This window comes from Phyllobates terribilis, unplaced genomic scaffold (assembly GCF_046119375.1).
Source record: "Phyllobates terribilis strain yellow unplaced genomic scaffold, ASM4611937v1 Scaffold_4__5_contigs__length_816908805, whole genome shotgun sequence".
NCBI classification, from domain to species: Eukaryota; Metazoa; Chordata; class Amphibia; order Anura; family Dendrobatidae; genus Phyllobates; species Phyllobates terribilis.
In genome coordinates this window covers 17,671,254-17,699,063 of record NW_027362764.1, presented here as the reverse complement: position 1 = coordinate 17,699,063, position 27,810 = coordinate 17,671,254, and the positions used below count along the sequence as shown (strand labels likewise).

The 27,810-nt window shown below is 48.7% G+C and overlaps 1 protein-coding gene across 1 annotated transcript in view; it reads left to right on the top strand.

Annotated features, from left to right (window-relative positions):
* OBSCN (obscurin, cytoskeletal calmodulin and titin-interacting RhoGEF) overlaps positions 1-27,810 on the top strand; it is a 528,918-nt gene that overhangs the window by 318,627 nt on the left and 182,481 nt on the right. The window contains exon 60 of the mRNA XM_073676881.1: positions 18,355-18,621. Within this exon, the coding sequence (XP_073532982.1) occupies positions 18,355-18,621 (267 nt within the window). The remainder of the gene's footprint in view (positions 1-18,354; positions 18,622-27,810) is intronic.

Here is a 27,810-nt window from a genome sequence, read left to right as displayed (position 1 = left end):
CCACACTCCTGTTCTACCATCCTGTACACTCCAGTATTCTCCACACTCCTGTTCTACCATCCTGTACACTCTAGTATCCTCCACACTCCTGTTCTACCATCCTGTACACTCTAGTATTCTCCACACTCCTGCTCTACCATCCTGTACACTCCAGTATCCTCCACACTCCTGTTCTACCATCCGGTACACTCCAGTATCCTCCACACTCCTGTTCTACCATCCTGTACACTCCAGTATCCTCCACTCTCCTGCTCTACCATCTGGTACACTCCAGTATCCTCCACACTCCTGTTCTACCATCCGGTACACTCCAGTATTCTCCACACTCCTGCTCTACCATCCTGTACACTCCAGTATCCTCCACACTCCTGTTCTACCATCCTGCACACTCCAGTATCCTCCACACTCCTGTTCTACCATCCTGCACACTCCAGTATCCTCCACACTCCTGTTCTACCATCCTGCACACTCCAGTATTCTCCACACTCCTGTTCTACCATCCGGTACACTCCAGTATTCTCCACACTCCTGCTCTACCATCCTGTACACTCCAGTATCCTCCACACTCCTGTTCTACCATCCGGTACACTCCAGTATTCTCCACACTCCTGTTCTACCATGCGGTACACTCCAGTATTCTCCACACTCCTGTTCTACCATCCTGTACACTCCAGTATTCTCCACACTCATGTTCTACCATCCGTTACACTCCAGTATTCTCCACACTCCTGCTCTACCATCCTGTACACTCCAGTATCCTCCACACTCCTGTTCTACCATCCTGTACACTCCAGTATCCTCCACACTCCTGTTCTACCATCCTGTACACTCCAGTATTCTCCACACTCCTGTTCTACCATCCTGTACACTCCAGTATTCTTTACACTCCTGTTCTACCATCCTGTACACTCTAGTATCCTCCACACTCCTGTTCTACCATCCTGTACACTCCAGTATCCTCCACACTCCTGTTCTACCATCCTGTACATTCCAGTATTCTCCACACTCCTGTTCTACCATCCTGTACACTCCAGTATTCTCCACACTCCTGTTCTACCATCCTGTACACTCTAGTATCCTCCACACTCCTGTTCTACCATCCTGTACACTCTAGTATTCTCCACACTCCTGCTCTACCATCCTGTACACTCCAGTATCCTCCACACTCCTGTTCTACCATCCGGTACACTCCAGTATCCTCCACACTCCTGTTCTACCATCCTGTACACTCCAGTATCCTCCACTCTCCTGCTCTACCATCTGGTACACTCCAGTATCCTCCACACTCCTGTTCTACCATCCGGTACACTCCAGTATTCTCCACACTCCTGCTCTACCATCCTGTACACTCCAGTATCCTCCACACTCCTGTTCTACCATCCTGCACACTCCAGTATCCTCCACACTCCTGTTCTACCATCCTGCACACTCCAGTATCCTCCACACTCCTGTTCTACCATCCTGTACACTCCAGTATCCTCCACACTCCTGTTCTACCATCCTTCACACTCCAGTATTCTCCACACTCCTGTTCTACCATCCTGTACACTCCAGTATCCTCCACACTCCTGCTCTACCATCCTGTACACTCCAGTATCCTCCACACTCCTGTTCTACCATCCTGTACACTCCAGTATCCTCCACACTCCTGCTCTACCATCCGGTACACTCCAGTATTCTCCACACTCCTGCTCTACCATCCTGTACACTCCAGTATCCTCCACTCTCCTGCTCTACCATCTGGTACACTCCAGTATTCTCCACACTCCTGTTCTACCATCCTGTACACTCTAGTATCCTCCACACTCCTGTTCTACCATCCTGTACACTCTAGTATTCTCCACACTCCTGTTCTACCATCCGGTACACTCCAGTATTCTCCACACTCCTGTCCTACCATCCGGTACACTCCAGTATCCTCCACACTCCTGCTCTACCATCCGGTACACTCCAGTATCCTCCACACTCCTGCTCTACCATCCTGTACACTCCAGTATTCTCCACACTCCTGCTCTACCATCCTGTACACTCCAGTATTCTCCACACTCCTGTTCTACCATCTTGTACACTCCAGTATTCTCCACACTCCTGCTCTACCATCCTGTACACTCCAGTATCCTCCACACTCCTGTTCTACCATCCGCTACACTCCAGTATCCTCCACACTCCTGTCCTACCATCCGGTACACTCCAGTATCCTCCACACTCCTGTTCTACCATCCGGTACACTCCAGTATTCTCCACACTCCTGCTCTACCATCCGGTACACTCCAGTATTCTCTACACTCCTATTCTACCATCCGGTACACTCCAGTATCCTCCACACTCCTGTTCTGCCATCTGGTAAACTCCAGTATCCTCCACACTCCTGCTCTACCATCCGGTACACTCCAGTATTCTCCACACTCCTGCTCTACCATCTGGTACACTCCAGTATTCTCCACACTCCTGTTCTACCATCCGGTACACTCCAGTATTCTCCACACTCCTGTTCTACCATCCTGTACACTCCAGTATCCTCCACTCTCCTGTTCTACCATCCTGTACACTCCAGTATTCTCCACACTCCTGTTCTGCCATCCTGTACACTACAGTATCCTCCACACTCCTGTTCTACCATCCGGTACACTCCAGTATTCTCCACACTCCTGTTCTACCATCTGGTACACTCCAGTCTCCTCCACACTCCTGTTCTACCATCCTGTACACTTCAGTATTCTCCACACTCCTGTTCTACCATCCGGTACACTCCAGTATTCTCCACACTCCTGTTCTACCATCCGGTACACTCCAGTATTCTCCACACTCCTGTTCTACCATCCTGTACACTCCAGTATCCTCCACACTCCTGTTCTACCATCCGCTACACTCCAGTATCCTCCACACTCCTGTTCTACCATCCGGTACACTCCAGTATTCTCCACACTCCTGCTCTACCATCCGGTACACTCCAGTATTCTCTACACTCCTATTCTACCATCCGGTACACTCCAGTATCCTCCACACTCCTGTTCTGCCATCTGGTAAACTCCAGTATTCTCCACACTCCTGTCCTACCATCCGGTACACTCCAGTATTCTCCACACTCCTGCTCTACCATCTGGTACACTCCAGTATTCTCCACACTCCTGTTCTACCATCCGGTACACTCCAGTATTCTCCACACTCCTGTTCTACCATCCTGTACACTCCAGTATCCTCCACTCTCCTGTTCTACCATCCTGTACACTCCAGTATTCTCCACACTCCTGTTCTGCCATCCTGTACACTACAGTATCCTCCACACTCCTGTTCTACCATCCGGTACACTCCAGTATTCTCCACACTCCTGTTCTACCATCTGGTACACTCCAGTCTCCTCCACACTCCTGTTCTACCATCCTGTACACTTCAGTATTCTCCACACTCCTGTTCTACCATCCGGTACACTCCAGTATTCTCCACACTCCTGTTCTACCATCCGGTACACTCCAGTATTCTCCACACTCCTGTTCTACCATCCTGTACACTCCAGTATCCTCCACACTCCTGTTCTACCATCCTGTACACTCCAGTATCCTCCACACTCCTGTTCTACCATCCTGTACACTCCAGTATCCTCCACACTCCTGTTCTACCATCCTGTACACTCCAGTATTCTCCACACTCCAGTTCTACCATCCGGTACACTCTAGTATCCTCCACACTCCTGTTCTACCATCCGGTACACTCCAGTATCCTCCACACTCCTGTTCTAACATCCTGTACACTCCAGTATCCTCCACACTCCTGTTCTACCATCTGGTACACTCCAGTATCCTCCACACTCCTGTTCTACCATCCTGTACACTCCAGTATTCTCCACACTCCTGTTCTTCCATCTGGTACACTCCAGTATCCTCCACACTCCTGTTCTACCATCTGGTACACTCCAGTATTCTCCACACTCCTGTTCTACCATCCGGTACACTCCAGTATTCTCCACACTCCTGTTCTACCAAGCGGTACACTCCAGTATCCTCCACACTCCTGTTCTACCATCCTGTACACTCCAGTATCCTCCACACTCCTGTTCTACCATCCTGTACACTCCAGTATCCTCCACACTCCTGTTCTACCATCCTGTACACTCCAGTATTCTCCACACTCCTGTTCTACCATCCTGTACACTCCAGTATTCTCCACACTCCTGTTCTACCATCTGGTACACTCCAGTATCCTCCACACTCTACCATCCGGTACACTCCAGTATCCTCCACACTCCTGCTCTACCATCCTGTAAACTCCAGTATTCTCCACACTCCTGTTCTACCATCCGGTACACTCCATTATCCTCCACACTCCTGTTCTACCATCCTGTACACTCCAGTATCCTCCACACTCCTGTTCTACCATCTTGTACACTTCAGTATTCTCCACACTCCTGTTCTACCATCCTGTACACTCCAGTATCCTCCACACTCCTGTTCTACCATCCTGTACACTCCAGTATTCTCCACACTCCTGCTCTACCATCCTGTACACTCCAGTCTCCTCCACATTCCTGTTCTACCATCCTGTACACTCCAGTATTCTCCACACTCCTGTTCTACCATCCGGTACACTCCAGTATCCTCCACACTCCTGTTCTACCATCCTGTACACTCCAGTATCCTCCACACTCCTGTTCTACCATCCTGTACACTCCAGTATCCTCCACACTCCTGTTCTACCATCCGGTACACTCCAGTATTCTCCACACTCCTGTTCTACCATCCTGTACACTCCAGTATTCTCCACACTCCTGTTCTACCATCCGGTACACTCCAGTATTCTCCACACTCCTGTTCTACCATCTGGTACACTCCAGTATTCTCCACACTCCTGTTCTACCATCCGGTACAATCCAGTATTCTCCACACTCCTGTTCTACCATCTGGTACACTCCAGTATTCTCCACACTCCTGCTCTACCATCCAGTACACTCCAGTATTCTCCACACTCCTGTTCTACCATCCGGTACAATCCAGTATTATCCACACTCCTGTTCTACCATCCTGTACACTCCAGTATCCTCCACTCTCCTGCTCTACCATCCTGTACACTCCAGTCTCCTCCACACTCCTGTTCTACCATCTGGTACACTCCAGTATTCTCCACACTCCTGTTCTACCATCCGGTACACTCCAGTCTCCTCCACACTCCTGTTCTACCATCTGGTACACTCCAGAATTCTCCACACTCCTGCTCTACCATCCGGTACACTCCAGTATTCTCCACACTCCTATTCTACCATCCGGTACACTCCAGTATCCTCCACAATCTTGCTCTGCCATCCTGTACACTCCAGTATTCTCCACACTCCTATTCTACCATCCGGTACACTCCAGTATCCTCCACACTCCTGCTCTACCATCCGGTACACTCCAGTATCCTCCACTCTCCTGTTCTACCATCCGGTACACTCCAGTATTCTCCACACTCCTGTTCTACCATCTGGTACACTCCAGTATTCTCCACACTCCTGTTCTACCATCCTTTACACTCCAGTATCCTCCACACTCCTGTTCTACCATCCGGTACACTCCAGTATTCTCCACACTCTTGTTCTACCATTCGGTACACTCCAGTATCCTCCACACTCCTGTTCTACCATCCGGTACACTCCAGTATCCTCCACACTCCTGTTCTACCATCCTGTACACTCCATTATTCTCCACACTCCTGCTCTACCATCCAGTACACTCCATTATTCTCCACACTCCTGCTCTACCATCCGGTACACTCCATTATTCTCCACACTCCTGTTCTACCATCCTTTACACTCCAGTATCCTCCACACTCCTGTTCTACCATCCTGTACACTCCAGTATCCTCCACACTCCTGTTCTACCATCCTGTACACTCCAGTATCCTCCACACTCCTGTTCTACCATCCTGTACACTCCAGTATTCTCCACACTCCTGTTCTACCATCCTGTACACTCCAGTATTCTCCACACTCCTGTTCTACCATCCGGTACACTCCAGTATCCTCCACACTCCTGTTCTACCATCCTGTACACTCCAGTATCCTCCACACTCCTGTTCTACCATCCTGTACACTTCAGTATCCTCCACACTCCTGTTCTACCATCCGGTACACTCCAGTATCCTCCACACTCCTGTTCTACCATCCTGTACACTCCAGTATTCTCCACACTCCTGTTCTACCATCCTGTACACTCCAGTATCCTCCACACACCTGCTCTACCATCCTGTACACTCCAGTCTCCTCCACACTCCTGTTCTACCATCCTGTACACTCCAGTATTCTCCACACTCCTGTTCTACCATCCGGTACACTCCAGTATCCTCCACACTCCTGTTCTACCATCCGGTACACTCCAGTATCCTCCACACTCCTGTTCTACCATCCGGTACACTCCAGTATTCTCCACACTCCTGTTCTACCATCCTGTACACTCCAGTATTCTCCACACTCCTGTTCTACCATCCGGTACACTCCAGTATTCTCCACACTCCTGTTCTACCATCTGGTACACTCCAGTATTCTCCACACTCCTGTTCTACCATCCGGTACAATCCAGTATTCTCCACACTCCTGTTCTACCATCTGGTACACTCCAGTATTCTCCACACTCCTGCTCTACCATCCAATACACTCCAGTATTCTCCACACTCCTGTTCTACCATCCGGTACAATCCAGTATTATCCACACTCCTGTTCTACCATCCTGTACACTCCAGTATCCTCCACTCTCCTGCTCTACCATCCTGTACACTCCAGTCTCCTCCACACTCCTGTTCTACCATCTGGTACACTCCAGTATTCTCCACACTCCTGTTCTACCATCCGGTACACTCCAGTCTCCTCCACACTCCTGTTCTACCATCTGGTACACTCCAGAATTCTCCACACTCCTGCTCTACCATCCGGTACACTCCAGTATTCTCCACACTCCTATTCTACCATCCGGTACACTCCAGTATCCTCCACAATCTTGCTCTGCCATCCTGTACACTCCAGTATTCTCCACACTCCTATTCTACCATCCGGTACACTCCAGTATCCTCCACACTCCTGCTCTACCATCCGGTACACTCCAGTATCCTCCACTCTCCTGTTCTACCATCCGGTACACTCCAGTATTCTCCACACTCCTGTTCTACCATCTGGTACACTCCAGTATTCTCCACACTCCTGTTCTACCATCCTTTACACTCCAGTATCCTCCACACTCCTGTTCTACCATCCGGTACACTCCAGTATTCTCCACACTCTTGTTCTACCATTCGGTACACTCCAGTATCCTCCACACTCCTGTTCTACCATCCGGTACACTCCAGTATCCTCCACACTCCTGTTCTACCATCCTGTACACTCCATTATTCTCCACACTCCTGCTCTACCATCCGGTACACTCCATTATTCTCCACACTCCTGCTCTACCATCCGGTACACTCCATTATTCTCCACACTCCTGTTCTACCATCCTTTACACTCCAGTATCCTCCACACTCCTGTTCTACCATCCGGTACACTCCAGTATCCTCCACACTCCTGTTCTACCATCCGGTACACTCCAGTATTCTCCATTCTCTTGTTCTACCATTCGGTACACTCCAGTATCCTCCACACTCCTGTTCTACCATCCTGTACACTCCAGTATTCTCCACACTCCTGTTCTACCATCCTGTACACTCCATTATTCTCCACACTCCTGCTCTACCATCCGGTACACTCCAGTATTCTCCACAGTCCCGCTCTACCATCCGGTACACTCCAGCATTCTCCACACTCCTGTTCTACCATCCTGTCCACTCCAGTATCCTCCACACTCCTGTTCTACCATCCGGTACACTCCAGTATCCTCCACACTCCTGTTATACCATGCTGTACACTCCAGTATTCTCCACACTCCTGCTCTACCATCCGGTACACTCCAGTATTCTCCACACTCCTGCTCTACCATCCGGTGCACTCCAGTATCCTCCACACTCCTGTTCTACCATCCGGTACACTCCAGTATTCTCCACACTCCTGTTCTACCATCCGGTACACTCCAGTATTCTCCACACTCCTGCTCTACCCTTCGGTACACTCCAGTATTCTCCACACTCCTGCTCTACCATCTGGTGCACTCCAGTATCCTCCACACTCCTGTTCTACCATCTGGTACACTCCAGTATTCTCCACACTCCTGTTCTACCATCCTGTGCACTCCAGTATTCTCCACAGTCCTATTGTACCATCCGGTATACTCCAGTATCCTCCACACTCCTGCTCTACTATCCGGTACACTCCAGTATCCTCCACACTCCTGTTCTACTATCCGGTACACTCCAGTATCCTCCACACTCCTGTTCTACCATGCTGTACACTCCAGTATTGTCCACTCACCTATTCTACCATCCGGTACACTCCAGTATCCTCCACACTCCTGCTCTACCATCCTGTACACTCCAGTATTCTCCACACTCCTGTTCTACCATCCGGTACACTCCAGTATTCTCCACACTCCTGTTCTACCATCTGGTACACTCCAGTATTCTCCACACTCCTGTTCTACCATCCGGTACAATCCAGTATTCTCCACACTCCTGTTCTACCATCTGGTACACTCCAGTATTCTCCACACTCCTGCTCTACCATCCAGTACACTCCAGTATTCTCCACACTCCTGTTCTACCATCCTTTACACTCCAGTATCCTCCACACTCCTGTTCTACCATCCGGTACACTCCAGTATCCTCCACACTCCTGTTCTACCATCCGGTACACTCCAGTATTCTCCACATTCCTGCTCTACCATCCGGTACACTCCAGTATTCTCCACACTCCTGCTCTACCATCCGGTGCATTCCAGTATCCTCCACACTCCTGTTCTACCATCCGGTACACTCCAGTATTCTCCACACTCCTGTTCTACCATCCGGTACACTCCAGTATTCTCCACACTCCTGCTCTACCATGCTGTACACTCCAGTATTCTCCACACTCCTGCTCTACCATCCTGTGCACTCCAGTATTCTCCACAGTCCTATTGTACCATCCGGTATACTCCAGTATCCTCCACACTCCTGCTCTACTATCCGGTACACTCCAGTATCCTCCACACTCCTGTTCTACTATCCGGTACACTCCAGTATTCTCCACACTCCTGTTCTACCATCCGGTACACTCCAGTATTCTCCACACTCCTGCTCTACCCTTCGGTACACTCCAGTATTCTCCACACTCCTGCTCTACCATCCGGTGCACTCCAGTATCCTCCACACTCCTGTTCTACCATCTGGTACACTCCAGTGTTCTCCACACTCTTGTTCTACCATCCTGTGCACTCCAGTATTCTCCACAGTCCTATTGTACCATCCGGTATACTCCAGTATCCTCCACACTCCTGCTCTACTATCCGGTACACTCCAGTATCCTCCACACTCCTGTTCTACTATCCGGTACACTCCAGTATCCTCCACACTCCTGTTCTACCATGCTGTACACTCCAGTATCCTCCACTCACCTATTCTACCATCCGGTACACTCCAGTATCCTCCACACTCCTGTTCTACCATCTGGTACACTCCAGTATTCTCCACACACCTGTTCTACTATCCTGTGCACTCCAGTATTCTCCACAGTCCTATTGTACCATCCGGTATACTCCAGTATCCTCCACACTCCTGTTCTACCATCCTGCACACTCCAGTATCCTCCACACTTCTGTTCTACCATCCGTTACACTCCAGTGTCCTCCACACTCCTGTTCTACCATCCTGTACACTCCAGTATTCTCCACACTCCTGTTCTACCATCCTGTACACTCCAGTATTCTCCACACTCCTGCTCTACCATCCGGTACACTCCAGTATCCTCCACACTCCTGTTCTACCATCCGGTACACTCCAGTATTCTCCACTCTCCTATTCTACCATCCGGTACACTCCAGTATCCTCCACACTCCTGCTCTACGATCCGGTACACTCCAGTGTCCTCCACACTCCTGTTCTACCATCCTGTACACTCCAGTATCCTCCACACTCCTGTTCTACCATCTGGTACACTCCAGTATTCTCCACACTCCTGTTCTACCATCCGGTACACTCCAGTATTCTCCACACTCCTGTTCTACCATCCGGTACACTCCAGTATCCTCCACACTCCTGTTCTACCATCCGGTACACTCCAGTATCCTCCACACTCCTGTTCTACCATCCTGTACTCTCCATTATTCTCCACACTCCTGCTCTACCATCCGGTACATTCCAGTATTCTCCACACTCCTGTTCTACCATCCTGTACACACCAGTATTCTCCACACTCCTGCTCTACCATCCTGTACACTCCAGTATCCTCCACACTCCTGTTCTACCATCTGGTACACTCCAGTATTCTCCACACTCCTGTTCTACCATCCGTTACACTCCAGTATCCTCCACACTCCTGTTCTACCATCCTGCACACTCCAGTATCCTCCACACTCCTGTTCTACCATCCGGTACACTCCAGTGTTCTCCACACTCCTGTTCTACCATCCTGCACACTCCAGTATCCTCCACACTCCTGTTCTACCATCTGTTACACTCCAGTATTCTCCACACTCCTGCTCTACCATCCTGTACACTCCAGTATCCTCCACACTCCTGCTCTACCATCCTGTACACTCCAGTATCCTCCACACTCCTGTTCTACCATCCGGTACACTCCAGTATTCTCCACACTCCTGCTCTACCATCCTGTACACTCCAGTATTCTCCACACTCCTGTTCTACCATCCGGTACACTCCAGTATTCTCCACACTCCTGTTCTACCATCCGGTACACTCCAGTATCCTCCACACTCCTGTTCTACCATCCGGTACACTCCAGTATCCTCCACACTCCTGTTCTACCATCCAGTACACTCCAGTATCCTCCACACTCCTGTTCTACCATCCGGTACACTCCAGTATCCTCCACACTCCTGTTCTACCATCCGGTACACTCCAGTATCCTCCACACTCCTGTTCTACCATCCGGTACATTCCAGTTTCTCCACACTCCTGTTCTACCATCCTGCACACTCCAGTATCCTCCACACTCCTGTTCTACCATCCGGTACACTCCAGTATTCTCCACACTCCTGTTCTACCATCCTGCACACTCCAGTATCCTCCACACTCCTGTTCTACCATCTGGTACACTCCAGTATTCTCCATACTCCTGTTCTACCATTCGGTACACTCCAGTATCCTCCACACTCCTGTTCTACCATCCTGCACACTCCAGTATCCTCCACACTCCTGCTCTTCTATCCGGTACACTCCAGTGTCCTCCACACTCCTGTTCTACCATCCGGTACACTCCAGTATCCTCCACACTCCTGCTCTACCATCCGGTACACTCCAGTGTCCTCCACACTCCTGTTCTACCATCCTGTACACTCCAGTATTCTCCACACTCCTGTTCTACCATCCTGTACACTCCAGTATTCTCCACACTCCTGCTCTACCATCCGGTATACTCCAGTATCCTCCACACTCCTGTTCTACCATCCGGTACACTCCGGTATCCTCCACACTCCTGTTCTACCATCCGGTACATTCCAGTATTCTCCACACTCCTGCTCTACCATCCGGTACACTCCAGTATCCTCCACACTCCTGTTCTACCATCCTGCACACTCCAGTATTCTCCACACTCCTGTTCTACCATCCGGTACACTCCAGTATCCTCCACACTCCTTCTCTACCATCCTGTACATTCCAGTATTCTCCACACTCCTGCTCTACCATCTGGTACATTCCAGTATTCTCCACACTCCTGTTCTACCACCCTGCTCACTCCAGTATCCTCCACACTCCTGTTCTACCATCCGGTACACTCCAGTATTCTCCACACTCCTGTTCTACCATTCTGCACACTCCAGTATCCTCCACACTCCTTCTCTACCATCCTGTACACTCCAGTATTCTCCACACTCCTGTTCTACCATCTGGTACACTCCAGTATTCTCCACACTCCTGTTCTACCATCCGGTACACTCCAGTATCCTCCACACTCCTGCTCTACCATCCTGTACACTCCTGTATTCTCCACACTCCTGTTCTACCATCCTGTACACTCCAGTATTCTCCACACTCCTGCTCTACCATCCGGTACACTCCAGTATTCTCCACACTCCTGTTCTACCATCTGGTACTCTCCAGTATTCTCCACACTACTGCTCTACCATCCGGTACACTCCAGTATTCTCCACACTCCTGCTCTACCATCTGGTACACTCCAGTATCCTCCACACTCCTGTTCTACCATCCGGTACACTCCAGTATTCTCCACACTCCTGTTCTACCATCCTGCACACTCCAGTTTCCTCCACACTCCTGTTCTACCATCCGGTACATTCCAGTATTCTCCACACTCCTGTTCTACCATCCGGTACAATCCAGTATCCTCCACACTCCTGCTCTACCATCCGGTACACTCCAGTATCCTCCACACTCCTGTTCTACCATCCTGTACACTCCAGTATCCTCCACACTCCTGTTCTACCATCCTGTACACTCCAGTATCCTCCACACTCCTGCTCTACCATCCGGTACACTCCAGTATCCTCCACACTCCTGTTCTACCATCCGGTACATTCCAGTATTCTCCACACTCCTGTTCTACCATCCGGTACACTCCAGTATCCTCCACACTCCTGCTCTACCATCCGGTAAACTCCAGTATTCTCCACACTCCTGTTCTACCATCCTGTACACTCTAGTATTCTCCACACTCCTGTTCTACCATCTGGTACACTCCAGTATTCTCCACACTCCTGTTCTACCATCCTGTACACTCCAGTATTCTCCACACTCCTGTTCTACCATCCTGTACACTCCAGTATTCTCCACACTCCTGTTCTACCATCCTGTACACTCCAGTATTCTCCACACTCCTGTTCTACCATCCTGTACACTCCAGTATTCTCCCCACTCCTGTTCTACCATCCGGTACACTCCAGTATTCTCCACACTCCTGTTCTACCATCCGGTACACTCCAGTATTCTCCACACTCCTGTTCTACCATCCGGTACACTCCAGTATTCTCCACACTCCTGTTCTACCATCCGGTACACTCCAGTATTCTCCACACTCCTGTTCTACAATTCGGTACACTCCAGTATTCTCCACACTCCTGTTCTACCATCCTGTACACTCCAGTATCCTCCACACTCCTGTTCTACCATCCTGTACACTCCAGTATTCTCCACACTCCTGTTCTACCATCCGGTACACTCCACTATTCTCCACACTCCTGTTCTACCATCCGGTACACTCCAGTATCCTCCACACTCCTGTTCTACCATCCTGTACACTCTAGTATTCTCCACACTCCTGTTCTACCATCCTGTACACTCCATTATTCTCCACACTCCTGCTCTACCATCCGGTACACTCCAGTATCCTCCACACTCCTGTTCTACCTTCCAGTACACTCCAGTATTCTCCACACTCCTGTTCTACCTTGCTGTACACTCCAGTATCCTCCACACTCCTGTTCTACCATCCTGTACACTCCAGTATTCTCCACACTCCTACTCTACCATCCGGTGCACTCCAGTATCCTCCACACTCCTGTTCTACCATCCGGTACACTCCAGTATCCTCCACTCTCCTGTTCTACCATCCGGTACACTCCAGTATTCTCCACACTCCTGTTCTACCATCCGGTACACTCCAGTATTCTCCACACTCCTGTTCTACCATCCTGTACACTCTAGTATCCTCCACACTCCTGTTCTACCATCCTGTACACTCCAGTATCCTTCACACTCCTGTTCTACCATTCGGTACACTCCAGTATCCTCCACACTCCTGTTCTACCATCCTGTACACTCCAGTATCCTCCACACTCCTGTTCTACCATCCGGTACACTCCAGTATCCTCCACACTCCTGTTCTACCATCCGGTACACTCCAGTATCCTCCACACTCCTGTTCTACCATCTGGTACACTCCAGTATTCTCCACACTCCTGTTCTACCATCCTGTACACTCCAGTATCCTCCACACTCCTGCTCTACCATCCGGTACACTCCAGTATTCTCCACACTCCTGTTCTACCATCCGGTACACTCCAGTATCCTCCACACTCCTGTTCTACCATGCTGTACACTCCTGTATTCTCCACACTCCTGTTCTACCATCCGGTACATTCCAGTATTCTCCACACTCCTGTTCTACTATCCTGTACACTCCAGTATCCTCCACACTCCTGTTCTACAATCCAGTACACTCCAGTATCCTCCACACTCCTGTTCTACCATGCTGTACACTCCTGTATTCTCCACACTCCTGTTCTACCATCCTGTACACTCCAGTATCCTCCACACTCCTGTTCTACCATCCGGTACACTCCAATATCCTCCACTCTCCTGTTCTACCATCTTGTACATTCCAGTATTCTCCACACTCCTGTTCTACCATCCGGTACACTCCAGTATCCTCCACACTCCTGTTCTACCATCCGGTACACTCCAGTATTCTCCACACTCCTGCTCTACCATCCTGTACACTCCAGTATCCTCCACACTCCTGTTCTACCATCCTGTACACTCCAGTAATCCTCCGCACTCCTGTTCTACCATTCGATACACTCCAGTATCCTCCACACTCCTGTTCTACCATCCGGTACACTCCAGTATCCTCCACACTCCTGCTCTACCATCCTGTACACTCCAGTATTCTCCACACTCCTGTTCTACCATCTGGTACACTCCAGTATTCTCCACACTCCTGTTCTACCATCCGGTACACTCCAGTATTCTCCACACTCCTGTTCTACCATCCGGTACACTCCAGTATTCTCCACACTCCTGTTCTACCATCCTGTACACTCCAGTATCCTCCACACTACTGTTCTACCATCCGGTACATTCCAGTATTCTCCACACTCCTGTTCTACCATCTGGTACACTTCTATATTCTCCACACTCCTTTTCTACCATCCGTTACACTCCAGTATTCTCCACACTCCTGTTCTACCATCCGGTACATTCCAGTATTCTCCACACTCCTGTTCTACCATCTGGTACACTCCAGTATCCTCCACACTCCTGTTCTACCATCCGGTACATTCCAGTATTCTCCACACTCCTGTTCTACCATCTGGTACACTCCAGTATTCTCCACACTCCTGTTCTACCATCCTGTACACTCCTGTATACTCCACACTCCTGCTCTACCATCCTGTACACTCCTGTATACTCCACACTCCTGCTCTACCATCCTGTACACTCCTGTATTCTCCACACTCCTGTTCTACCATCCGGTACATTCCAGTATTCTCCACACTCCTGTTCTACCATCTGGTACACTCCTGTATTCTCCACACTACTGTTCTACCATCCGGTACATTCCAGTATTCTCCACACTCCTGTTCTACCATCCAGTACAATCCAGTATTCTCCACACTCCTGTTCTACCATCCGGTACCCTCCAGTATCCTCCACACTCCTGTTCTACCATCTGGTACACTCCAGTATCCTCCACACTCCTGTTCTACCATCCTGTACACTCCAGTCTCCTCCACACTCCTGTTCTACCATCCTGTACACTCCAGTATCCTCCACACTCCTGTTCTACCATCCTGTACACTCCAGTATCCTCCACACTCCTGCTCTACCATATGGTACACTCCAGTATCCTCCACACTCCTGTTCTACCATCTGGTACGCTCCAGTATCCTCCACACTCCTGTTCTACCATCCTGTACACTCCAGTCTCCTCCACACTCCTGTTCTACCATCCGGTGCACTCCAGTATTCTCCACACTCCTGTTCTACCATGCTGTACACTCCTGTATTCTCCACACTCCTGTTCTACCATCCGGTACATTCCAGTGTTCTCCACACTCCTGTTCTACCATCCTGTACACTCCAGTATTCTCCACACTCCTGTTCTACCATCCGGTACACTCCAGTATTCTCCACACTCCTGTTCTACCATCTGGTACACTCCAGTATCCTCCACACTCCTGTTCTACCATCCTGTACACACCAGTATCCTCCACACTCCTGTTCTACCATCCTGTACACTCCATTATTTTCCACACTCCTGCTCTACCATCCGGTACACTCCAGTATTCTCCACAGTCCTGCTCTACCATCCGGTACACTCCAACATTCTCCACACTCCTGTTCTACCATCCTGTACACTCCAGTATCCTCCACACTCCTGTTCTACCATCCTGTACACTCCAGTATTCTCCACACTCCTGCTCTACCATCCTGTACACTCCAGTATCCTCCACACTCCTGTTCTACCATCTGGTACACTCCAGTATTCTCCACACTCCTGATCTACCATCCGGTACACTCCAGTATCCTCCACACTCCTGTTCTACCATCCGGTACACTCCAGTATTCTCCACACTCCTGTTCTAGCATCTGGTACACTCCAGTATCCTCCACTCGCCTGTTCTACCATCCTGTAAACTCCAGTATCCTCCACACTCCTGTTCTACCATCTGGTACACTCCAGTATCCTCCACACTCCTGTTCTACCATCCGGTACATTCCAGTATTCTCCACACTCCTGTTCTACCATCCGGTACAATCCAGTATTCTCCACACTCCTGCTCTACCATCCGGTACACTCCAGTGTCTTCCACACTTCTGTTCTACCATCCGGTACAATCCAGTATTCTCCACACTCCTGTTCTACCATCTGGTACACTCCATTATCCTCCACTCTCCTGCTCTACCATGTGGTACGCTCCAGTATCCTCCACACTCCTGCTCTACCATCTGGTACGCTCCAGTATCCTCCACTCTCCTGCTCTACCATCTGGTACGCTCCAGTATCCTCCACACTCCTGTTCTACCATCTGGTACGCTCCAGTATCCTCCACACTCCTGTTCTACCATCCTGTACACTCCAGTATCCTCCACACTCCTATTCTACCATCCAGTACACTCCAGTATCCTCCCCACTCCTGTTCTACCATCCGTTACACTCCAGTATCCTCCACACTCCTGTTCTACCATCCGGTACACTCCAGTATTCTCCACACTCCTGTTCTACCATCTGGTACACTCCAGTATCCTCCACACTCCTGTTCTACCATCCTGTACACACCAGTATCCTCCACACTCCTGTTCTACCATCCTGTACACTCCAGTATTCTCCACACTCCTGTTCTACCATCTGGTACACTCCAGTATCCTCCACACTCCTGTTCTACCATCCTGTACACACCAGTATCCTCCACACTCCTGTTCTACCATCCGGTACACTCCAGTCTCCTCCACACTCCTGTTCTACCATCCGGTGCACTCCAGTATTCTCCACACTCCTGTTCTACCATCCGGTACACTCCAGTTTTCTCCACACTCCTGTTCTACCATCCGGTACATTCCAGTATTCTCCACACTCCTGTTCTACCATCCGGTACACTCCAGTATCCTCCACACTCCTGCTCTACCATCCTGTACACTCCAGTATCCTCCACACTCCTGTTCTACCATCCGGTACACTCCAGTATACTCCACACTCCTGCTCTACCATCCTGTACACTCCAGTATTCTCCACACTCCTGTTCTACCATCCTGTACACTCCAGTATCCTCCACACTCCTGCTCTACCATCCTATACACTCCAGTATTCTCCACACTCCTGCTCTACCATCCGGTACACTCCAGTATCCTCCACACTCCTGTTCTACCATCCGGTACACTCCAGTATCCTCCACACTCCTGTTCTACCATCCGGTACACTCCAGTATCCTCCACACTCCTGCTCTACCATCCTGTACACTCCAGTATCCTCCACACTCCTGTTCTACCATCCTGTACACTCCAGTATTCTCCACACTCCTGCTCTACCATCCGGTATACTCCAGTATTCTCCACACTCCTGTTCTACCATCCGGTACACTCCAGTATCCTCCACACTCCTGTTCTACCATCCTGTACACTCCAGTATCCTCCACACTCCTGCTCTACCATCCTGTACACTCCAGTATCCTCCACACTCCTGTTCTACCATCCTGTACACTCCAGTATTCTCCACTCTCCTGTTCTACCATCCTGTACACTCCAGTATCTTCCACACTCCTGCTCCACCGTCTGGTACACTCCAGTATCCTCCACACTCCTGTTCTACCATCCTGTACACTCCAGTATCCTCCACACTCCTGCTCCACCGTCTGGTACACTCCAGTATTCTACACATTCCAGCTCCACCGTCTGGTGCACTCCATTTTATGCCTGCTGATGCCATGCTTACCAAACTTAAAGCTGCCTTCTGGCTACGATTACTAACCGAAGCTTTGCTGATCCCTCACCATTGCTCTTGCTGTGGTTTTGTAAAATGTCATTTCATCATGGCCCTTTAATGCATGTCCCTTTTGACATGTTGGTTGACAGATCCAACCATTGAGGTGGTCAGTCCTATGAACGACCTCACCATTGATGAAGATGACACAGCAGAGTTCATCTGCCAGTACTCTAGGCCAGTGCAAGCTGCCTGGACGAAAAACGATGTAGACGTATGTGCCGATGGGAAGAGGGTGATTGTCGAGCAAGACTGGAATGTGGCCAAGCTGATTATTAAGTCTGTGGTTCCTGAGGACAGAGGCATCTATGTGTGTGAAGCTGGAGGCACGAGGGTTGTTGCCATGCTTGATGTTGAAGGTGAGGTCTTCCATCAGTAACGGAAGACTAGTGCCAGTATCCTTGTATCCTAAATCATCACCCTTCTCATCCTCATGCCTCTATGCCTTGAACTCAGTCCTTAAAAAAACATAATATCTAGTTATTTCCTAAAAATGTTTACATGTCTGTGGTATCTTAGCTTTAGTATTAATGAGTGCAGCTCTGCAGTATAATACAGGATGTAACTCAGAATCAGTAATGTAATGTATGTACACAGTGACTGCACCAGCAGAATAGTGAGTGCAGCTCTGGAGTATAATACAGGATGTAACTCAGGATCAGTAATGTAATGTATGTACACAGTGACTGCACCAGCAGAATAGAGAGTGCAGCTCTGGAGTATAATACAGGATGTAACTCAGGATCAGGAAGTTAATGTTGAGTTTAATAACGCACATGACTGTCACAAACACATGGACCACATTTTTGGGAAGCTCACCTTTTTCCAGTTAAGCTGGTGTATCTTTCATAACTGGGAAACCACCAGAAACCTAGGAAATGGGTTCTGAGCTTCTGAACATCATAGAAATATCATATTTGATATCAATCTTCATGAATATTGGTGACGGCAAACATGATGTATCCATCTTGGATGTGGGCCACCCCATACCAAGATATGGAAGATGAAGGATTTTTATGTCTTAGGCAGCTGGGTAGGTTCACAAAACTGAGCCCCCGTATAAGGTAAACAATATGGGTTTGTCCTAGTGTTTTGCCTTGTTACTAAAAACCAGAACGTCCATGTTGGCTCATTCCAACCCAGGGACGTCAGACGCATGCACTCCTCGCTGCGTGGAGGAATCACACCTAATTTCCGGGGAGCTGTCTCCCCAACAGAATCTGAGACCATCACCTCGTGGCGGATTTTTTGATATCATTTACCCCTTTTATTTTAATAACTGTTTTATGCATATATGTAAATTGTCTCTTTTATAATATCTTGTATATCTTTTGTAAACACTGCCCACTTTCAGGAGTAAATTATTATTATTTACCAGCTTTGTTCTTCTTGTCCTACATCAAGCAAACACGTTCCTCACCCGCTAATTCACGTTACCTAACGGGTACCCGATCCACCTGTTAAGCGATCGGTGGTGGCAGTATACCAGTATTTATGTGATATTGTGGTTTGAGGGTGGCTGGTTGGAGGTATATATACGTTCCTGGAAGGAACTGGTGGTATATACAGTACAGACCAAAAGTTTGGACACACCTTCTCATTTAAAGATTTTTCTGTATTTTCATGACTATGAAAATTGTATATTCACACTGAAGGCATCAAAACTATGAATTACCACATGTGGAATTATATACTTAACAAAAAAGTGTGAAACAACTGAAAATATGTCTTATATTCTAGGTTCTTCAAAGTAGCCACCTTTTGCTTTGATGACTGCTTTGCACACTCTTGGCATTCTCTTGATGAGCTTCAAGAGGTAGTCACCGGAAATGATCTTCACTTCACAGGTGTGCCCTGTCAGGTTTAATAAGTGGGATTTCTTGCCTTATAAATGGGGTTGGGACCATCAGTTGTGTTGTGCAGAAGTCAGGTGGATACACAGCTGATAGTCCTACTGAACAGACTGTTAGAATTTGTATTATGGCAAGAAAAAAGCAGCTAAGTAAAGAAAAACGAGTGGCCATCATTACTTTAAGAAATGAAGGTCAGTCAGTGCGAAAAATTGGGAAAGCTTTGAAAGTGTCCCCAAGTGCAGTTGCAAAAACCATCAAGCGCTACAAAGAAACTGGCTCACATGAGGACTGCCCCAGGAAAGGAAGACCAAGAGTCACCTCTGCTTCTGAGGATAAGTTTATCCGAGTCACCAGCCTCAGAAATCGCAGGTTAACAGCAGCTCAGATTAGAGACCAGGTCAATGCCACACAGAGTTCTAGCAGCAGACACATCTCTACAACAACTGTTAAGAGGAGACTTTGTGCAGCAGGCCTTCATGGTAAAATAGCTGCTAAGAAACCACTGCTAAGGACAGGCAACAAGCAGAAGAGACTTGTTTGGGCTAAATAACACAAGGAATAGACATTAGACCAGTGGAAATCTGTGCTTTGGTCTGATGAGTCCAAATTTGAGATCTTTGGTTCCAACGATCGTGTCTTCGTGTGACGCAGAAAAGGTGAACGGATGGACTCTACATGCCTGGTTCCCACCGTGAAGCATGGAGGAGGAGGTGTGATGGTGTGGGGGGCTTTGCTGGTGACACTGTTGGGGATTTATTCAAAATTGAAGGCATACTGAACCAGCATGGCTACCACAGTATCTTGCAGCGGCATGCTATTCCATCCGGTTTGCGTTTAGTTGGACCATCATTTATTTTTCAACAGGACAATGACCCCAAACTCACCTCCAGGCTGTGTAAGGGCTATTTGAACAAGAAGGAGCGTGATGGGGTGCTACTCCAGATGACCTGGCCTCCACAGTCACCAGACCTGAACCCAATCGAGATGGTTTGGGGTGAGCTGGACCGCAGAGTGAAGGCAAAAGGGCCAACAAGTGCTAAGCATCTCTGGGAACTCCTTCAAGATTGTTGGAAGACCATTTCCGGTGACTACCTCTTGAAGCTCATCAAGAGAATGCCAAGAGTGTGCAAAGCAGTCATCAAAGCAAAAGGTGGCTACTTTGAAGAACCTAGAATATAAGACATGTTTTCAGTTGTTTCACACTTTTTTGTTAAGTATATAATTCCACATGTGGTAATTCATAGTTTTGATGCCTTCAGTGTGAATGTACAATTTTCAAAGTCATGAAAATACAGAAAAATCTTTAAATGAGAAGTTGGGTCCAAACTTTTTGTCTGTACTGTATATACGTCCTGTCACATCACGTGCCACAATAGTCGACATAAATGAGAGCGCCTGTGCCCTGTTGCTTATCCTCAGTCAATACCGTGTTTGACCAGCAGGATAAGGGGGCGCCAGAGGGCTTCAAGGTCTGACCAAGTTTTCCTGACACTCCCAGTATATAGAAGGGCCTACCCCTCCACCAGTCTCCACCATTACATAGGATGGTTCTGCCTACCCAAATATAGGATGTCCCTGCCTACTCCCAGTATATAGAAGGTTCTGCCCCCGCCACCAGTCTCCTCCATTACATAGGATAGTTCTGCCTCCCCAGATATAGGGTGGCCCTGCCTACTCCCAGTATATAAAAATGTCTGCCCCACCACCAGATATAGGATGGCCCTGCCCACTCCCAGTATTTAGAAGGTTCTGCCCCCCCCCCAGATATAGGATGGTCCTGCCTACTCCCAGTATATAGAAGCTTCTGCCCTCCCCCCAGTTATAGGATGGCCCTGCCCACTTCCAGTATATAGAAGGTTCTGCCCCCCCCCAGATATAGGATGGCCCTGCCTACTCCCAGTACATAGAAGGTTTCGTCCTTCCCCCAGATATAGGATGGCCCTGCCTGCTCCCAGTATATATAAGGTTCTGCCTCCCCCCCAGATATAGGATGGCCCTGCCTACTCCCAGTATATATAAGGTTCTGCCCCCCCCCCGATATAGGATGGCCCTGCCTACTCCCAGTATATAGAAGGTTCTGCCCCCCCCAGATATAGGATGGCCCTGCCTACTCCCAGTATATAGAAGGTCCCCCCCCCCAGATGTAGGATGGCCCGGCCTACTCCCAGTATATAGAAGGACCTGCCCCCCCACCAGTCTCCACCATGACTCCATCATGACCTGCTCCTTATAACCCCGAGCATTGTGCAGTCCACCGATACTGCTGAAGATGAAGACTCTGTACCATGACCTGTGTTGCTACTAGACATCTTCCACTATTTGTCTGTACACGACGCAGTAACCGTGGGCGAGGTGCTCGTCTTCCACGACCGGCACGTTACGGGAAAGAGGGTCTGACTGGGTGTGTGTGCAGCCGTGTTTCCATTGCGGACACCTCTCAGTTCATGCTTTGCGCAGTGCCGCTCCCTTTTGACCCCACGATAAGGGAACCACACCAGCTTGTGAAAGCACAGGCCTTTTTACTGACAATCAAACTTATATACTGGAGTAGCAGGCGATGCGCTCACCATGTTCTTCTGTACAATACAGAGGCTCATTCCCGATGGTTATGGACATTGTCACAGTTGGTGAAATAAAGATTACTGTAGAATTGCAGCTTAAGTTGAGGACCTTCATCCTTCCCTGGTGTGTGCCATTTAAAGCACTGCTTTCCGCTGTCACCGCTACACCTTTGTTGCGGTTCTTAGGAATCAAGTAAGGACGTAGCTCCGGCTGACACACACACACCCGCTGTCTCCTGGTGTCCTTTCTTAATTACCTAGGTACTCCCAAACTGGTGCCTATTACTCCTCCCCAGATATGGGCCGGCCCTATAGTTAACCCTGCCACCCCTGACTAGCATGAACTGCAGCCTCCAGGAGGGTAACACATATAATACAATACATTTAAAATAACAGCGTTTCCAGAAGGGTGCAGCATAATCCTCTCCGCCCCTACATGTCCACCTCAGTGTCTTCAGCTCACCGATAACAGCCAAACAACATAATAGTGACCAAAAATCTTAACAGCTGATTTATCAAGTTGCCATAGCTCAAGATCAAGCCGAAAGGGTGTTAAAAAAAACACGGTCTCATCTCTATATTTTCCGTTGTCTTTGAGCTGACACCTGACTCTATGACACAGCTCCAGCTCACTGCTCCTCCAGCCGCCACCTGATGTTCCCCAATCAGTTTATGCAGGTATCGCACCTTGATTCCCATATTTCTCAGATTGTGGGTAACAGCGTCTTCCACTGAACTCCGTTACCGATTGCCATATTGGCAGCTTCTGCTCCAGGATCAGGTCCTCCTGCTGTCTTCTCCGCACGCTTCACAAGTTGGGTCCTTATTATGATCACGCACCCCGAGTGTATAGGTTATCACAATTGCGGTGTGCTGGGTGACTGGACTCCGATGATGGCATTTATCAGTGAGTCCTGGTCACTGACTGTTACGAACAGCACTCCACTGCCTCCAATTGTCAATACAGTCACGCAATTGTCTGACGATTGATGGAGGAGGCTGCGGCTGCTTTCGCTACTAGGTCAGTTATTGAGGAACTCACAGGAAATGTATGGTAAATGCACATCTGATTCCAAAATGAGTATATATATATATATATATATATATATATATATATATATATATATATATATATATATACAGTAACCAGAGAAAAACTAGCTGCCATCACCAATCGTTACAGGCCGATTTCTTCGCCCATTACTGATAACGTGGGGCCTCACAAGGCTTCAGGGATGCGGTTTATAGAGCAAGAAGAACGAAGCTAGACAGTGCTCATAAAAATATACAAGAGATGTTACAAAGTGGAAAAAACAATACATTATATATAAGCACATAAAAATAAAAGGGATAAACTAAAGAAAATTACTAGACTTGATGTCACAGGAATTGTGCAGATCTTGCGGAGGGAGCACTCTGATTAGGAAATGGTGCAATCCTACAGCAATCTGCATCTCCCAGCACTGAACAATGGTTGTAGGTCAGCTTTTAGCAGGTACCAGCCACTCGCCTTCTGACCGCAGATGTGAGCCGGTAAATGAGATGCGGCTCAGATACCAAAAAGTATGGGTTCCCTGATCTTAAGGATATCCGCTCCCCTGGAGGTCCCAGGCAGGAGATATTAAAGCCTTACTGCCTATCATATTAGCTCTCTATAGATATGAAGCATGGCATATACATATACAATGCTATCTAACTTGCCAATATTAATTCGGGGCTGATGCGCAGACCACATAGCGATGCAAGTAAATGTGTTGTCCTCATCCCTGTGCCACGATGCCGAAAATATGTCTTCCTTAACTATAGAACCTACACCGATCACAAAAACCCCACTATTCATATCAAAGCTGCTTGTAGTTCTTTTGAAAGTAGGAGGACTTATTTACTCAGGAGCGAAAAGTATCTTTCCAGAACCTGTTGTTTCCCCTGTGTATAGTACCATGTCTCCTCTCCATCAGATAACCTACTTCAATTACCTGTTCACAGCGGGGGGTCGTAGAGCAACAGGGGTCAAAGCTCTTCTTTTCATTTACAAATCATAATGAAGCCAGGCTTTTACGCTCAATATGAGGACGACACATCCTCCCACAAGAGATGGTTTAACAGATTGGTCCTATTTTACCATTACATTTATGACACTGAAGCTTCATTATATAGACAAGAACCAATATTCCAGGACATTCTTAAAGGAATTCTCCACGAGATTACATGCAGGAATGGGAATCCCAACAAAGAATCACAATGGATCTGCGGCAGCGCTGAACGAAGAACCACAAAAATATGGAATTAGCAAGGAAAAGAGAACTTTATAGTGTCGATCCGATCAACTGGGGTTCAGGGTTTTATTGCCCCCGCTATCTAATGGTCCGATCATTGCACAGTCTATTACGCTCCGGTGCAGTCACCCTCGGTCAGTAATGTATTATAATATACTGTGTATTACACTCCGGTGCAGTCACCCTGGGTCAGTAATTCATTATAATATACGGTGTATTACACTCCAGTGCAGTCACCCTCACTCAGTAATGCATTATAATGTTCGGTGTATTACACTCCCGTGCAGTCACCCTCGGTCAGTAATGCATTATAATGTACGGTGTATTACACTCCGGTGCAGTCACCCTCGGTCAGTAATGCATTATAATGTACGGTGTATTACACTCCAGTGCAGTCACCCTCACTCAGTAATGCATTATAATGTTCAGTGTATTACACTCCCGTGCAGTCACCCTCGGTCAGTAATGCATTATAATGTACGGTGTATTACACTCCGGTGCAGTCACCCTCGGTCAGTAATGCATTATAATTGTTACAGGTCCAGATGGTGGAACCACTGTGCCGTGTTATAAGGAGGGACCAGAGGGGCGTAACTAAGTGCCTACCCGGACCGACCCTGGCTACAAGGTGGCTTAGTTGACTCCGTGAACCAAGGAGGGACCGGGAAGGTGAACCAGGTGCCACACTGGGACCGACCTCGTGTGAGAGCAGGCAACTCCCACGGGACTGACAGCCGAAGCAGACAGGCACGGCAGATGGACTGGCAGATAAGCTCGGCTGGTAGGCAGGTAGCGCTGGAAGACAGACAGGCGGGCACGGTTGATAGACTGGCTGGCGGGCACGGCTTATAGACAGTCTGGCGGGCAGTACTGGGACCTGAGGGCTGGAGCAAGTGTTAGAACACAAACAACAACTTTGCACAGGCACCTCCATTTTGGAGGAGGTACCTTAAATAAGAGAAATCCTCCATTTTAGGACGGCACGTGCGGCCCCTTTAAAAGGTAGGGAGCGCGCGCTCGCCCTAAGTACAGTGCCCGGGGATCTGCCCTGAGCAAATGTGTCAAGGGAGCTGGAAGGAGTATCAGAGGACGCCGGACCAGAGCCACAGCGGTGAGGGGATCGGTGTCTCTGCCAGGCAGGAGGCAGAGACGCCGACACTACAGTACCCCCCTTTACACTCCCTCTTCTTCAAGCCTGCAAGAAATCTCTCCAGGAGAAGAGGAGCATGAATGTTCTCTCTGTACTCCCATGATGTTTCCTCACGACCAAACCCCTTCCAATCCACAAGAAAGAAAGTATTTCCTCTTACCCTTTTGGTGGCCAAAATGCTTTCTACCTCAAAAACATCTTCAGCGGAGACTGGAGCTGGAGTGGTACCCGGATCGTCAGAGAAGGAATTGAGGACTACAAGCTTGAGGAGAGACTCATGAAAGGAATTGGGGATCCATAACGAGGCAGGGAGTTTCAACTTGTACGCCACTGTATTTATTTGCCTCATAATCTCGAAAGGACCGATGAACCGCGGACCCAGCATGTATGAAGGTATCTTGAGACGGACATACTTGGAGGAAAGCCAGACCTTGTCCCCCGGATGGAATAGAGGCGGGTCCAGACATCTCTTATCGGCATGTTTCTTCATTCGCTCAGAGGACTGCAGCAGCACCGTTTTAGTATCCTCCCAAATCAACAAAAAGTCTAACGAGAGACTTGTCAACAGTAGTAGAAACCGGAAACGGAATATTGGGATGCTGACCATACACCACAAAGAACGGAGATTTGGTTGAGGATTCACTCAAATGGTTATTGTAGGAAAATTCGACCCAAGCAGAATCTCCACCCAGTCGCTATGGTGAGTGTTGACGAAATGCTGAAGGAAGCTAGTGAGTATCTGATTGATACGCTCAACCTGACCATTGGACTGAGGATGAGAAGCCGAAGAGAAATCCAATGTGAAATCCAGCAGTTTACATGTGGCTCTCCAGAAGCGTGAAGTAAACTGAACTCCTCTATCCGACATAATATGTAGAGGTAGGCCGTGGAGACGGAAGATGTGAAGGATGAAGTCTTTAGCTAGCACTGGCGCAGAAGAAAGACTCGGAAAGGGGATGAAGTGGGCCATCTTGGAGAAGCGGTCAGCCACCACCCAAATGACAATACAACCGGTCGATACAGAAAGATCCGTGATGAAATCCATCGCAATATGTTGCCACGGAGCGGAAGGCGTGGGTAGAGGAAGAAGTCGACCCGTCGGAAGTTGCCTAGGCGTCTTGTTACGGGCACAGGAAGAGCAAGCAGAGACAAAATCTGCAACGTCCTTGCGCAGGGTCGGCCACCAATGTCGGGAAATTAGCAGAAGTGTCTTCCTCTGACCGGCATGTATTGCCAGTTTGGACGAATGACCCCAAAGTAAGACATTAATATCCAGAGCAACCACAAAGGTCTTACCAGGAGGAAGATGAGACAGGTCAAACTGGGCGACAGTCATTATTCTGGAGGGTTCAATGATGTGTAGAGGCTCCTCCTCTTGATCGGTAGACAGGAATGAGCGGGAGAGCGCTTATGCCTTAATATTCTTGTCTGCTCGACGGAAATGGAGAGTGAAGTTCAAGCGAGCAAAGAACAGAGACTACAGAGACCATCTGGCCTGACAAGGATTAAGCCATTGAGTGGACTGCAAGTAAGCGAGATTCTTGTGGTCCGTGTAGATGACCACTGGATGCAAGGCCCCCTCTTACCAGAACTGCCACTCCTCCAGCGCCAGTTTGATAGCAAGCAGTTCTCGATCTCCAATGGAATAATTGCTCTCCGAAGGAGTGAAGAGCTTGGAAAAAAAGCCGCAGGTTACCATTCGCCAGGA